General features: G+C 37.3%; 1 protein-coding gene across 1 annotated transcript in view; it reads left to right on the top strand.

Annotated features, from left to right (window-relative positions):
* The window catches only part of MARCHF6 (membrane associated ring-CH-type finger 6), an 80493-nt gene that overhangs the window by 27542 nt on the left and 37895 nt on the right, over nt 1-15056 (top strand). The window contains exons 4-9 of the mRNA XM_070357718.1: nt 1728-1871; nt 6401-6473; nt 10363-10531; nt 12003-12192; nt 13670-13731; nt 14363-14395. Of these exons, the coding sequence (XP_070213819.1) occupies nt 1728-1871; nt 6401-6473; nt 10363-10531; nt 12003-12192; nt 13670-13731; nt 14363-14395 (671 nt within the window). The remainder of the gene's footprint in view (nt 1-1727; nt 1872-6400; nt 6474-10362; nt 10532-12002; nt 12193-13669; nt 13732-14362; nt 14396-15056) is intronic.

Raw genomic sequence — 15056 nt, 5'->3', positions numbered from 1 at the left:
GGTGTTTAAACAGTTTTAAAGCAACTATGTTTGATTTAATTTGTTTTTGATAGTAATAGAAAGTATTGCTATAGCATTTTGGAAAGCATTTTTTAAAATTACATGTTAGCTTTTAACACACACATGTGTGATTTAATTTGTGAGATATTTCTTTCTTTCCCCTTTGTATTTTAGATGAGTTCAAACATATATGAAGGTATAATGAACCTAAGTGTATCCATCACTCAGTTGCATCCATTTTCAACCCATAGCCCTTATGTGTAGTCACCTGTGCTCTTTAACAGCAAGCATTTATTGTCTCATAGATTCTGTGGATCCAGAATCTGGACCCACCTTTGTTGGCTGTCTCTGGCTCAGCATCTCTCATATGCTTGCAGTCAGTCTTGTCAGCTAGAGCCCCAGTGTCATTTGAAGGCTTGGCTTGGGAGCTGTGGGGTGAGGTCTTGTTCTGATCTCGCTCAGGTGTTTGTTAGGATTCAGTCCCTTGCAGGCCGTTTACTGGGGGCCTGTCTCAATTGCATGTGGGCTTCTCTGGTGGTTCCCTATGCTCTTGTTCCCACATCTCCATTCTTATTACAGAAATTCTATTTATGATTTCATATGTACATATTTTAGCATGTACCTCCAAGACAAGGGTTCTTTAAAAAAAAAGAAACAAAACAGCTATAATACCATTATTTACCCAGAAAAGTGAGTAATTAATGATGCCTTAAATTTGTCAAATGTCCCATCCCTGTTAAAATTTGGGATATCTTTTGAGTTAAAATTGTGTTGGTTGTAATAATAACAATAATAATGACAAATATTTAATTCACTTTTTAAAAACAAGACTTTTTAAGCTCAATGTTTTGTAAGCCTATGGTAAATATTTTGCAGATCTTTAGAATCCCAATTATAATTTATAAGTCTTTTGCCTATTGATTTATACTTAATATTATATACTTTATAAATAAGTAGATGTTCATACTGGCAAGGTATCAAGAATTTGAAGCATATTTTCACTCTGGGATCCTAGTACATTGCTCTTCTTTCTCTTCTGCCCCCTCCCCCAAAGCTTTTTATGCTTTAGTGTTTGTTTTAAGCATCTTGAACTGCTGGGTGTAAATTCTGTAAACTAGTGTTAATTTTACTTTGTTTTTATGTAAAGAGTATATATGATTAAAATCATAACAGTTTACCCTTTGAATGTTGATTGTGCTAAAATGGGAGCGGGGAGTGGCTAATGGACCCCAGTGGGCTGTTTGCTCCTGTAGGAAGTAGCTCTGCTGCAGATTCTTGTGCACTGTGAGTGCTGCTGCTGAGGCTAGTATTGGGGGAGGGTTCTTTTTTGAGGACCTCTGTCAGCTTCATCTTTTGCTCCTACTGCTTTAGGTGATCTTTGATAACTCTGGAAACTAGTTGGTTATATTGTTTGAATGCTGAAATGTGTGTGAGTTAGCCTTGCATAAAGTTCCTGGCTCTTGAGTGAGGGGATGTGTACATCTCTTGAATCTTTTTTCCTGCTCAGAGGCCTATTTTGTTGGCTTTTATATTTATGTGATTTGCTCTCATAAATGACTTCTGGGTAAATGTAGTATTATGTTGTAACTATTTGAATTATTTTTCATATGGGACAAAATACTTAAGTGCAATGCAAAGGTCAAAAGTTAGATAGTTCTATATGCCTACAAAGTAACCTATTTTTGAATCTTCATGAATTTGAACTTTTTCCTTTTCCCCCCTTACAGTTTATTCCCCAGATATGCCTTCACGGCTTCCAATCCAGGACATATTTGCTGGACTGGTTACAAGTATTGGCACTGCAATACGATATTGGTTTCATTATACACTTGTGGCCTTTGCATGGTTGGGAGTTGTTCCTCTTACAGCATGTGAGTATTCATTTCCCTACTGCTGGAGTTGTTTAAATATTACACAACTGTTTAATATTATAAAATATTTTTTTCAGTGATATTTATTAGATATTATAATGTTGTGTATTAGGAAAGCCTCATTTAGAACATGTTATTTACCTGAATGAAAAACCATTTTTTAACAAGTGAGCTTCTTAAATGAATGTGGGAAACACAGCATACAGAGGCTAATAATGAAAGTTCATGAGAGAATTGAAAAACCAAAATCAAAGCATAATTGAAAGGAAATTGACTTTTACTCTTTGAAGTTTATCAGAGCTTTCAAAAATGGCAAAAGATGTGTTTTTTTGAGATTTTTTTTTTTTTGTAATCCCCCTCTAAAAAACACATCCCCAATGGTCCTGGAGAATTGGGAAGTGTATTTTTCAAATATAGGAGTACTTCTGGGAAATTGGTATACTAACTCTTAGTTGATTCTCTCTAGGTTCTTTGTGTTCTTAAAGACATGGAGAGGAGTCAGTAGTATATGTGCCAGAGTATGTAGATAGGATTCTTTAGAGTTAAATGCAAACAAGATTTTTACGTAAGTGTGATTAATATCCTCATATCTTCTTAAATAAGCTTGATGAATTATGAAAATCTTATGAGAATAGCAGAATAGGTACTATTCACTTGAAGAATGAATTAGTAAGCTAGAAGACTGAGCAAGTTCTCTGGGATATGACTCAGACAAGAAGTTGTAAGTATGAAGGAAAAAATTGAGAGATGGAGGCCACATCCTGTTGTTTCAGTATCTGACTAGTAACTAGTTCCAGAAGGTAAAAGAGAAAGCTGAGTCTGATAAAGGAAAGAGGCAAAGCTAGGCCCATTCTAAAGTTTTCCAGTGCTGAATAGGGTAGTGTATAGATATTATGCTTTCAGATTATCCTGCAAAGTAATGACAGTCAGGCTGGCTGAATGTTAGAAGACAGCCGAAGCTTCAAAATTTGACAAAATTTTTGAACCTAAAATCTTCTAAAATTATTCAGATAGAAGGACAAATACAGACATTTCAATAGAGGCAAGGAGTTGGAAAGTTTACTACTTCAAATTATTTATGAAATAGTGTTTGAAGACATATTTTACTAAGGAGAGCAAGGAATCAAAGAGAAAGGTATAATTTACAAAGAAAAACAAGTACTTCTTACAGCTAAATTACAATTGTTGTTAATCTACAATAATTGGAGTAGGAAATGGCTGCCCATTCCAGTATTCCTGCCTAGAAAATTCCATGGACAGAGGAGCCTGGTGGCTACAGTCCATGGGGTTGCAAAGAGTTGGACACGACTGAGCATGCATGCACTACAGTTTTTTAGGTGTCGATCTGAAACTAAAATTCTAGGTGATCTTCACATGAAAGAATCTTGTGAGGGGAGGATAGAAATGAGAGCGTTTTAGATTGTTTGTTTTACTTGTGGGGAAATTATAGATGCTTTAGACAAAACAAGAAAATATAGGCCTAGCCAAGTAAGAGTCCTGAACTAGCAAAGGTGATTAAGAGCAGAGGTGCCACCACTGTTCAGGGGAGGAAAGATGGTCATTTCAATAAATATATAGCATCAACTGGTGGGGCATATGGAGAAAAACGAACCATACCATCATCTCCCACCTGACCCAAGTTAATTTTAGATAGATCATAGTCTGATTGTGAACATTAAAATTTTAAAAATTTCTAAAAGATAATATATTAGAATAACTGTAGAAGAAAACATTGAGAAATTTGACTTAATTAAAGTTAAGGTTTTTAATTCATGCTTAGATACGCTTAAGAGAGAAAGGCAAGCTACAGAGTAAGAGGAGGTATCTGCAGTTCACATATCTAACAAGGACTTGTATCCAGGATATTTGCAAGGAGTATATAATAAAAGAACTATTAAATCTAAGAGAAAGGCAGACAAGCCAATTAAAACGTGGACAGCAGATGTGAACAGGTGTTTCTGGAAAGAAGATTAAATAGCCAGTAAGCACGTGACAAGATGCTTAGTATCATTAGTCATCAGGGGAAGGTACAAGAAAGGTACTCTACAGAATCAGCAGAATGGCTGAAGTTAAGGAAAAAAACAGTGCCAAATGCTTTTTATTAGGATGTGGATCATCTGAAACATGTATTCATCAGTGGTAATGAATATAAATATGGTATAACCATCTTGGAAAGCTGTTTGGCATTATCTTTCGGTGGTTAATATTTTCAATACATTATGACCCAGCAGTTCTATCTCTGGGAATATTGATTACAGAAATATTCACAGGACACAGCCTTGTGTCCACTGAAAGACTTGTATATAATAGTGTGATCACTGCAGCTCTGCAGATAGTAGTTTAAAACTGGAACCAACCAAGTAACAGTAGAATGGATTCTGTGCACTTATCCCTATAAGGAAATTCTACGTAGTGATGACAAAAGGGCTGGCTGTCGTGACATAGGATAATATGGATGAACTTCACTTCTTTGAGAAAAAGAAGCCAGGCACAAAGAGTATGAATTGTATGATTGCATTTACCTGACTTTTTAAAATAGGCCAAACTGATCTGCAGTGATAGAGATCAGAATAGTGGTCACCTTGTGCTGGAGATACTGACTGGGAAGTGGCTTGAAGGAGCCTTCTGGAGAGCTAGAAATGTGGAGAATCTTATCTGGGTGGCAGTTACTTGGATATACAGTGATGTAAAAATTCACGCAGATACACTTAAGATTTATGTGAATTTTACCTTAATAAAAAAGTAACGAAACTTAGAGGTAATCACTTGGAGAATAGAAGTAAGATGGTGAGTTTTTATCCTAGGGAGTAGGAATAGGAGACAGTGAATAAAATTTGAAGTCCAACAAAGGACAGGAAAGACAAGAAGAGAGGACAGAGAAAGCGGAGTAAAAGTGATCACAGTAGCTGTGATCACTGTGTACATATGAAATTGTTCCACAACGAGAAAGAAGTACAAAACAGCCGGGGCTGATGTTGGAGAGATTTGTTAGCTAACAAAACACAGGAACAGTATTCACCAGCCAGATACTCTTCAAGATGAAACACTTTAAATGAGGAGAAGCATTTTATTTCATATTAATAAAAGAAAACTTAAGAATTTTTATGCATCAGCAAACAGGGCTTAGAATGTAAAACATTCAAAGTCATAATGGAAAACTAACACACTTCTCTGAAATCAATAGATCAAATAATCAAAAATTAAGTAAGGACTTTGAGGATTTAAGTAACAGGTAACAAGCTTGATTTCTGTTCTGACTTGTTTACACATACACTCACACACAATTAAAATCTATGTCATACGTTAGCCAGAGAAGGCATTGGCACCCCACTCCAGTACTCTTGCCTGGAAAATCCCATGGACAGAGGAGCCTAGTAGGCTGCGGTCCATAGGGTCACTAAGAGTCGGACACGACTGAGCGACTTCATTTTCACTTTTCACTTTCATGCATTGGAGAAGGAAATGGCAGCCCACTCCAGTGTTCTTGCCTGGAGAATCCCAGGGACGGGGGAGCCTGGTGGGCTGCCATCTATGGGGTCGCACAGAGTTGGACACGACTGAAACGACTTAGCAGCAGCAGCAGCTTTAAGTTAGCAATGTGCCCATGACTGTCTTCATGTAGGAAGGTGTTGAACTGCCCTGTTTTTAAGCACACTAGTAAGGAGGCCTTTAATTTATGAATCCATTTTATCTACAGACAATTGGCCTTCTGTCAGTTTTATTTTGCTATAAACATACTTGCTTTGAATATTTTATACACAGATAAAGCAATTTGTATTACAGAAAATCTGTTCCTATCTTTCTATTTTGACTTGACATTTGAAAACAGCCATTGAAGTTACTGTAAATTTTTGGTACAAGGCTATAGAGGATGCTTAAACTAACACACAAGTACTGGTTTGAAAGAAAACCTCAACTTTTGGGCCCCATTTCCAAATCTATTCCTGCATGTTCTGGTAAGAGGATAGGGAATGGCTGTATATTGACCTTTACTTCATATTTTCCCTTCATGGCCAGATTGAAGATTTTGTCCTTTAGTTAGAAGACCCTTGAATTTGTGTTTTTAAAAAATTGGTTGTTAGTTTGCTATTCATAGCATTGAAGCATGTACTCTACTGAAAAGTCCTTTTAATTTCAAAAAGCGTGTACCCCCAAAACTTCATTTTCATGAGCAGATTCAATGAATTTTGAAATTCTAGGTTAAAAAAAAATTCTCTGTATTATAATTTTGGAGATCTTTTCTGGATTCCTCCCCCTCTTTTTTCCAAACATCTAAGCTCATTCAGTAAACACAAGTAAGTAAATCTAGAGAGAATCTAAACTTTAAACATTATTGTGTAATACTTACTCTTTACTATCTCTATTTTTAATGCTTGATCTTTTTTTTTTTTTTTTTTTAGTTTAGTATTTTGAGATTCAAACTTGCAAAGACTGTTTATTTCAGTGGCATTCACACTTTCCCTCTGTTTAACTGAATGACTGAGTTGTGATGAGAGCTGTGACTGTGCTGTTGTGCCCTTTCTTGGCAGGCCGCATCTACAAGTGCTTGTTTACTGGCTCTGTGAGCTCCCTCCTGACGCTGCCGCTGGACATGCTGTCCACGTGAGTATTGAACCTCATGGCGGTGGAAGGCCGCGCAGTGGGAACGGTGCTCATCTTTTCTTCCACATGCTTGGATTTGTTGTGATTTGAAAAGTCCTTCTATTCCTCTTACCTATTCTAACAGCTACAGGGGAAGCAATTGATATATGAGAATGATGTTTTAAAACATACCGTCTTAAAGGAGTATTTGGTAATAGTGGGAAAGCTAGTTAAGTAAGCTGTCACATAGTGCGAGAAAATCTGTTGTTACACGTAGATGCTGAGAGTTCCTTTAAACGTGTTTTTAACAACACAGATGTTTGAAGCCAGATATCTTTTTAAAATGTTTTTTTGATTGTTAGGTTATGGACTCTAAAAACTTGTTGACTGTAGCTTTATTGTATTTTAATTTGACATGAAGCATTATAATTGCAGTTTCTTGGGAAAGACATGTGACTTATATTTTTATTATTGATGTTAGAATTAGAAATGCTGTGAATGATTAACTGTATCAAGATCATTAGAATATTAAGCTTGCAAAAGATTGGACCTCTGCTAAATCTTCTTTTGTACCCAACTGACCTTAGGTTTCTGATCCCTAAGTAAAGGCAAAGAACAATATAAGACTGTTTTTTAGAATAGAGGCATTCAGATTATATTATGAAAACAAGCCAAATGACAATAGAAGAGTGCAGGAGAGCATGTTTCATTTCTGATAAACAAGAAATCAAGTCTCTGCATCGTTATTTTGAATTATGGTTGAAAATACGTAGAAATATTAGATGTGTCAGCAGCTTGGTTTTCCTACTGGTGGTTTTACCTGCTGGTTTTACCTTTTTGGATAAAACAGTTAAGTTATTTATTTCTGTGTCTTTGACAGTATAGGAAACAGAAAAAAGGTTTTGGATTTTATTCACATTAGAACAGCTTCTGAAGTAATGTTCATAAGTAGATAGGAATCTTGGAAATAGGGCACTAATGGCTGTGGCCATGATAAAAAGGAGAAGCAGTGATTTGACACACTTGAGAATTTAGAAATAGTGTAATAATATTACCCTTTGTATGAAAATACTAACCTGTGAAGTGATTCAGTGGAAATAAATACGACAGCATTCCTATATCTGGACATCAGGTTTTTATCTCAGCCATCTAGAACACAGTTGTAGTATGGAGGCAAGGAAAATCAATCTTAAATGGCTGAAGTGTCATTCATTATGTCTCTGTGTTTATGACATAACTCACCTCTGGCTTTCCTTTAGAAATTGTATACTGAAAAAAAGCTCATGTTAAAAATATCAAGGGAGGTCAGAAAAAAGTTAAAAGTGATGAAAGTTACATTTTAACATCTATGAAATAATAAAATAACTGTTTCAAACAGGGTGGTCCTGTTCCATTTAGTTTGAGCCTGAGTTGTATTTATCATTGTATCTTTTGAGAGAACAGTGTAGCAGCCAGTCAGTATCCTGATTATTTAGAAAAGATGACTTGAGGTCCCTTGTGTGCTGTTCCAGTAAAGTGGGCTGTATTCCTTCTTTTATGGTTTCTGTTTTGAGTGGCAAAATATGTTAATATTTGCCAAAGCTTAAATTGGGAGGCTTTGGCTTTGTGAAAAACCAGGTGCCTATGGAAACCACCATGTCAGAAGTTTTAGTGTTTTGGTCTCAGGGCAGTATTCTACTTGCCTACCGCCTTTACTGTTTGTTGGTGGGACCCTTAAACATCTGATTGTTTGGCTGGTGTGGTCATTTAGGTTGTGCACTGAGGTTGTAACGGAAGGAACCCTGGCACCGGAATAAAGTTGCAACTTTTTGGTGACCTTGGGCAAATCATTGGACGGTCTGAACCCTTGTTTTTTCATCAGACAAAATTCATACTAAGTTTTTATGTGTATTTGTGAATTTAATCTTTGAACAGCCCACTCTTCAGAGTGGGCTGAACCCCACTCCCTGAGGCACGTTTAGAGATTAAATTCACAAATATATGTGAAAACCGTGTGTGAATTTTGAGCACTGTTACTCAGTAGCACAGTTACCACCAAAACGCAGAGCTGCTGCTTGCTTTACGTTGGCAGGCTCCCCTTTTCACGCCAGCCTGGTGGGTTAGGGCCACGCCTGAATTGCCTTCATGAGCTTCCTCACTGCCACCGGAAGAATACTGGAGGCTTGGTGGGGATCGTTGAAAGAAATTGTAAGCGTGGGTAGATTTTATAATCTCATGCTGCCTTTTAGAATGTGAAGAATTGAACCAGTTTTTCTGAAAGCACTTATAGTTAAATCACTTATTTTTTCTGAGTAATGTTTCATTTTCTCTATATTTTCTGAAAGTTTACTTAAAATTTCTTAGTACCTTAGCAGGCGCTACATATTCCATAGCCCAGGTCTTCAACATCTCAAGGCACAGTCTGTCAGTTAACTATTACTACAAAACGTGCTGTCTCCAAAACTTGGTGCCTTAAAACAACAAGCGTTTTAATTCACTCGTAATTCCAGGGGTTAACAGTTTGGATTGGGCTCAGCTGATCAGTTTACCTGTTGGACTTGCCTCAGTTATGCCTGTGTGTCACTGAGGTGGGATGGTCTAAGATGAGGTACTTTGGTTCTTGCATATGACCTCTCTTCCAGAAGGCTAGTGGGGCTTCTTTACATGGTGATCTCAGGGCAGCCTTCTAAAAGGGTGAGGATGGAATCTTGAAAGCTCTCTTCTAGGCTTTGGAACTCAGGAATTCTCATTTATGGTCCAGATGGTTCCCAAACCAGCCCAGAGTTAAGGTGTGAGGAAAAAGCAGAGGATTCTACCAGGAGTCTGTCACTGTTTCAAGTCTGCGGTGATCGGTTGCTGTTCTTACTACTGGTGACAAGACAGGAGTCAAGAGGGGTCCCCACCTATCAAAATTTTAATGGTCTGGAGGGTTCCTTACCAGAGGGGTGATTATCATTCCTCTTTCTATTAAGATATATTCCAGATAGTATCTGAGGACCACATTATTCAGTTTGCAGCTTAAAGGCTGGGGTCTCCCAAATTGACCCTTCCTTAAGTCTCCATGAAGGGAAAAATGTCATTTTATTATGGTAGTGAATTTTCCAAAGGCTCCCAAAATTGTTGAGTTACCTTTGAATTATTTTAAAATCAGACATAGACCAGGGAAGGATATGCTCCTTCAGGGAGGAAAAGAACAAAGAAGTGTTCAGCAGTGTAATACTCTGTGTATTGTCCTGTGGATTGCCCATGATCTGTCAGAATTTGTTGAGGAGCTAACATACTTTAGTGTATTTGCAGTTAGCGTCAAAATTCAGTCTGCCTTCTGAATGAGGCGTTCATAAAGCTTCCCACAGGCTTCTTGCCTCACGTGTTGTGACCTGTGCGTCTCTCAACCTTCCTGTAGTGTCTTTGGACCTTACTAGAGGCTCTTCTTTTTGATTTGCTGATTCTGTTCATTCTCATGGGTTTAAGTATGAGCCAACCAAGTTGGTTAAACTTGTGTGTAAAATAAGGATAAGAAAATTCTTAGTAAGTGTTGGGCAGAGTCATTTATCTTTAGTAAATTCATGCATTTAATACTTGACCTTTGTCCAGTATTTGGCTACTCTTATTTTTTGCTTGCTGCCTTCATTTTTCTCAGTCATCCTCAAAGAGGCTGGATAGCTGGTTTATGTAGTTCTGATGTTATTCTTTGCCTTCTATAATATAAACACATACAATACAAATACATAAATACAAATATTTGACCCTCTTATAGATAAAGTGCCACCATCCTCAGAAATAACTCTTTTTGAGAGACTGATTTTCACCAAAAAGTTACCACTTTTCTGGCTGTTCTTTCTAGATTTTTGTATAAAGTGAATGTTACCTTGGTTTCTTAACTTGAAGTGTTCTTTGGAGTAATTCTATATACCTCTTTTTTTTTAAACAGGGACAACTTGTTGGCGGATTGTTTGCAGGGTTGTTTTGTGGTGACGTGCACACTGTGCGCGTTCATCAGCCTGGTGTGGCTGCGAGAGCAGATTGTCCACGGGGGAGCCCCAATCTGGCTGGAGCACGCCGCTCCGCCCTTCAATGCTGCTGGGCATCACCAAAATGAGGTAAACCCTTCCGTCCCCGAATTCCTTTGATCTGGGTGGGACTACGAATTATTGTCCCCCTCCAGGATCCAAAGGCTTGACTCCCGTGTCCCTCATTGCGAAGCAGGACAATGACAAGGTTTGGGAGAAGTTTAAGGGAGAAGTGAAAAATCAGAAGCACGTGGCTGTGACTTTGCCTGTTAGTTTCCTGGTGAGATGGGGGCAGTATTAGGTTGTGTACCGAGTGCGCCTTCATTCCCTTCACCTGGGCTAACAGCTGCCTGGAACTTAATATCCAAATCTCCTTCATGTCCTTTTGACGTGCTCCTTAACATTAAGGAGGCCCCTTGCCCTCTTTGTTCATTAGTGTCTTCATGTGTAAAACAACTCAACCTTTGTCTTGGTAGAAACATTACCAAAAGTAGAAAAAAAGGAATACTGTTGATAACAGTCTTGTACAGTTTTTCTTTTTCTTAATGAGAGATGGCATGCAAGATGAAGAGCGTTTGCTTGAGGCATTACGAAGAGGACGGTATGATAAATGATTTTTAGTATCTTGTTTACTGAGAAACTACAGGGCTAAAGATATAGAAAAAAAAGAACTGACACATAAAAAAACAATTTGCACCTTGTAAAATTTTTATTATGAAAAAATTGACTATAAAATTAACTCTATAAATAGTTAACGACAGTTTTTCATTTAAGTACCTTCGCTTTTTCTAGTGTTAGGATTGATTTCATCAAATTCCGCCATACCCTTTTCTCTACAGATTTAAGGGTACAGCTTCTTTGAAAACTACACATGTGAAAAAATGGGACTATAAAGCAAGCATGCTTTTCTTAATCTAGTGTTAGTACTTCATCATTGTATCTCATATTCTCTTATTAGAGTCTTTGTTACCTTTATAGGAGTTCAGTGTTTTAATTAACTGCAACTGGGTCTTTGCATTTGGTGGGTTGCAGAATTCAGGAAGAGGCAGAGAAATGAGTGTGTGGGAACTGATGACGTTCCTGTGGACAGGCTTAACCTGCAGTGCAGACATGAGAAATCTTTCCTCAGGTGTTAACTGATGACTGAAAATTAAGTTATATATCAGTATGTGTGTAAACAAGTAGAGTGCATAAATACATTTTCATCCCTGAAGTGATCAGTAAAAACAAGAGATTGCCTTATAAAGAAGGATTATGAAATGATGTATTCAAAATAGCCAGATTTGTTCATGTATTTTCTATAATGCTTTGTGAAATGTTAATCTCTAAATTATACTGAATGAACGTGTATACTGTTAAGTGAGTTGTGTTCTTATATTACCAAGTTGGTACAAATTCAGATACATTTAGAAGAGATGCCCTTGAGAGCTGATTTTTTGGAATTTTAGTAGAGTTTTTGTCTGTTTGCTAGTTTTGTTTTTTTAGAAAGGAGAATACAATTTGGAAATACAGCAAAACTGAGACAAGTTAGCCAAATTTCTGGTCTGTTCTGTCATTTTAGGCTCCAGCTGGAGGAAATGGTGCTGAAAATGTTGCCCCCGAGCAGCCTGCTAACCCCCCAGCAGAGAACGCGGTGGTGGGGGAAAACCCTGATGCCCAGGATGAGCAGGCGGAGGAGGAGGAGGAGGAGAACGAGGAGGAAGACGACGCGGGTGGGGAGGATGCCGCTGACGCCAACAACGGGGCGCAGGGTAATGGCTGCGGCTTGTCCCCACCCTTCCTCCACGACCATGAGTCCGTTCCCAGCTCCCCAGGGAGGGCTGCAGTCTTCAAAACTTCATGGGTTTGAAGTTCTGTTTGTAACCTGATTTTACTTTATTTTAGCAGACTTGTATTTATGGGCATTCATAAGCATGACATTCGTTTTAGCTATGAAGCAGGGCATGTTTTGTGTTTTAAAATTCCTCACACAGGACTTTTTATAGGATGGATAGGAAGTTGGAGTAGATACTATATTTTTTAAAAAGAAATTTTTAAAAAATACTATATTTTTTAAAAAGGAATTTACTACCATTTTATCTTATTCCTTTGCCATCTTTATTGAGTCAGTGCAACTTCTCTTATTAAAGAATTCTTGAAGTGTATTCCGCAGGCCAGACATCACCCAGAGACACTCATTTTCTGGCAGTATGTAAAAACTCTAGAATGTAAAAGAATGTCTGAGACCAGCCCACCAGTCAGCTGCCAGTAGGTCACCATGTTCTTTTCTCTCTCTGGCCCCAGAGGTTTCCTGTCAAGTGCTGCACTGTCTCTGGGTCCACTTACCATTGCTGAGTGTTTCCTCTGCACAGGCATGCAGACACTAGGTCCTTGCCTTCCTGGAATTTCTGGTCTAGTTATGAAGCAGAAATACCCAAGTGAGAGAGTCTGTTATTACACAGTGTGATAAGTGTGCAGCTTACTCTGGGGGTGCTCCTGAGGAGAGACCTGTTTGAAATAATTCCCTGGGTAGCTCAGAGTAAGTGATAACCTGAGCTGTGGCTTGAAGGATGAGAGGAAGCCAGGTGTATAGTGGGAGCAAGGGGCCTTTGAAGGGAGAGGTGGGTGTATGTTCAGAGGCTCTGAGAGTACAGCTGCAGTGCCCCAGTGACAACCCTGGTTTCCGTCTGTTTCATGCAGTGGGTCCTGCCTGGACCTTCTTCCCTTCCTGTTCCACACAGTGTTTATACTGATCTCTTGCCCTTAAAATCTGTCAGTGATTTCCCCATTACACTAAAGAACAAAATAAAATCCAGGCTTCACTTTCCTTTTGTATCAGTATGATACGATCCCTGTCTGTCTTTCGTAAACATCCTCTACCACCCTCTTCCTCACCCAGAGAGTTCTAGTTGCCTGGGTTCTTCACTTTTCTCAAATCCACCAGGTTCATTCTTGATGCAGAGCTGCTGAATTCCTCTATTTCACATAATCCTATTTATGTCCTTTTTAGCACTTATGTCACAGTCTGGAATCATCTAATTTATTTTGTGCATTGTGTTTGTTTATGTTTTTAAAAAATTGCCTAACTAGCAAATACTCAGTATGGAAAAATTTTAACTTTGGTTTAGCCTATTTTAACTGTCGTGTTTAACAACAGTTATAAAACACTGTTAAACACAACTTAAAAGAAAATGTCTTATTATTTATTAAACTCACATTCCAGAAGTAATATTTAAATTATATTTCCAGATGACATGAACTGGAATGCTTTAGAATGGGACCGAGCTGCAGAAGAGCTTACGTGGGAACGAGTAAGAGTTCTATCTATTAAGTGTCCTAGTGTTTTAATTCTAATGTATGTCTTAACGTTGGCCGTATTTAGATGGATACACTGATTTTGCAGTTATATTTGATGAAAATAATTACCAGAACTTCAGTTTCTAGAGGAAATTAAGTGATACATTGTGATGAAAATACTACAAATACTATGATAAAGATCTGTTAATGCCTTTTCTATCTTTTGGTACAAACCTTGTTTCACTTATGAAATTTATAACTTGAAATTGTGCACTTTTTAAAATGAAGTAACAATTTAAATATAAGTATTATTCTGATATTTCAGTTAACAAAACAGTATAGTGTATCTTGAAATCTTGACTGGCTCCATATCTAATGTAAGAATAAAAATCCAAGATGGAATTTTTTTTAACTTTATATAATTTGGATTAAAAGGATATACAAAATATAAAACTCCTACGATATGTTTTTCAGTCTCTGAAAATGATAGGCTCTTTTGGAAAGTAGTGGGTAAATATTATGTTTAAAGATATTGAAAGGAAAATGATCTTTTTCATAAATAAAATTTATTTTTAATAAAATTTATTTTCATAAATAGATAAAAATCCTGTTGAATCTTGATTTAATGCTTATTATTTATTTTAGATGCTAGGACTCGATGGATCACTAGTTTTTCTAGTAAGTAAAGCTAATCTTTTTTAATAATAGAATTGTAACTTTATTTGTCTTAGTGATTCAGTGATCTCAAATTTACAGTATTACAGTATATGGTTGCTTTTTATACTAAGGTCAAAGAGCCATTTGATTTTTGATTACTTGGTGTATTGAAGAAAGTCTTTTTTGTGTATTGAAAATATTGGCAAAGCATAAACATAATGCTATTTTAAAAGGAAATTATTAAAAACATTTGAATTTTAGAAAAGAAAATGAAATACAAAGTTGATGGTAATTCAGAAAACTTGGCCTTCTTTTAAAGACCCAGCTTGCTGTGTTTTAATGCCTGAACTGGTGAAAACAGCAGCTTTGAGATGTTCACAGAGAAAGCCCTGTTTGCAGAGCCTCACCTGTGTTTACCTTAACGATAAAGAGTACTAGTCTAAGGTAAAGAGCAGTTCTTCGAAGAACTTGTTCTTTAAGGTGAAATGATGTTTTTTCCAGGTTCTGTGATATAAAGTCACAGAACTCGCCCTTTGGGATTTTTGAATAGCTTTGGTTATCAAGATGATTTTGGCTGCAGGTAGCCAAACTCCAGCTGACTGAAACTGTTAACATGAGAGGAAGTCCAGAGGAAGGATGGGCTTCAGGTGTGCTTGATCCAGGGGCCCAGCAATGTCATGGA

Source organism: Bos mutus, chromosome 20, assembly GCF_027580195.1.
Source record: "Bos mutus isolate GX-2022 chromosome 20, NWIPB_WYAK_1.1, whole genome shotgun sequence".
Taxonomy (NCBI): Eukaryota; Metazoa; Chordata; class Mammalia; order Artiodactyla; family Bovidae; genus Bos; species Bos mutus.
This window is presented reverse-complemented; position numbering and strand designations above follow the sequence as displayed.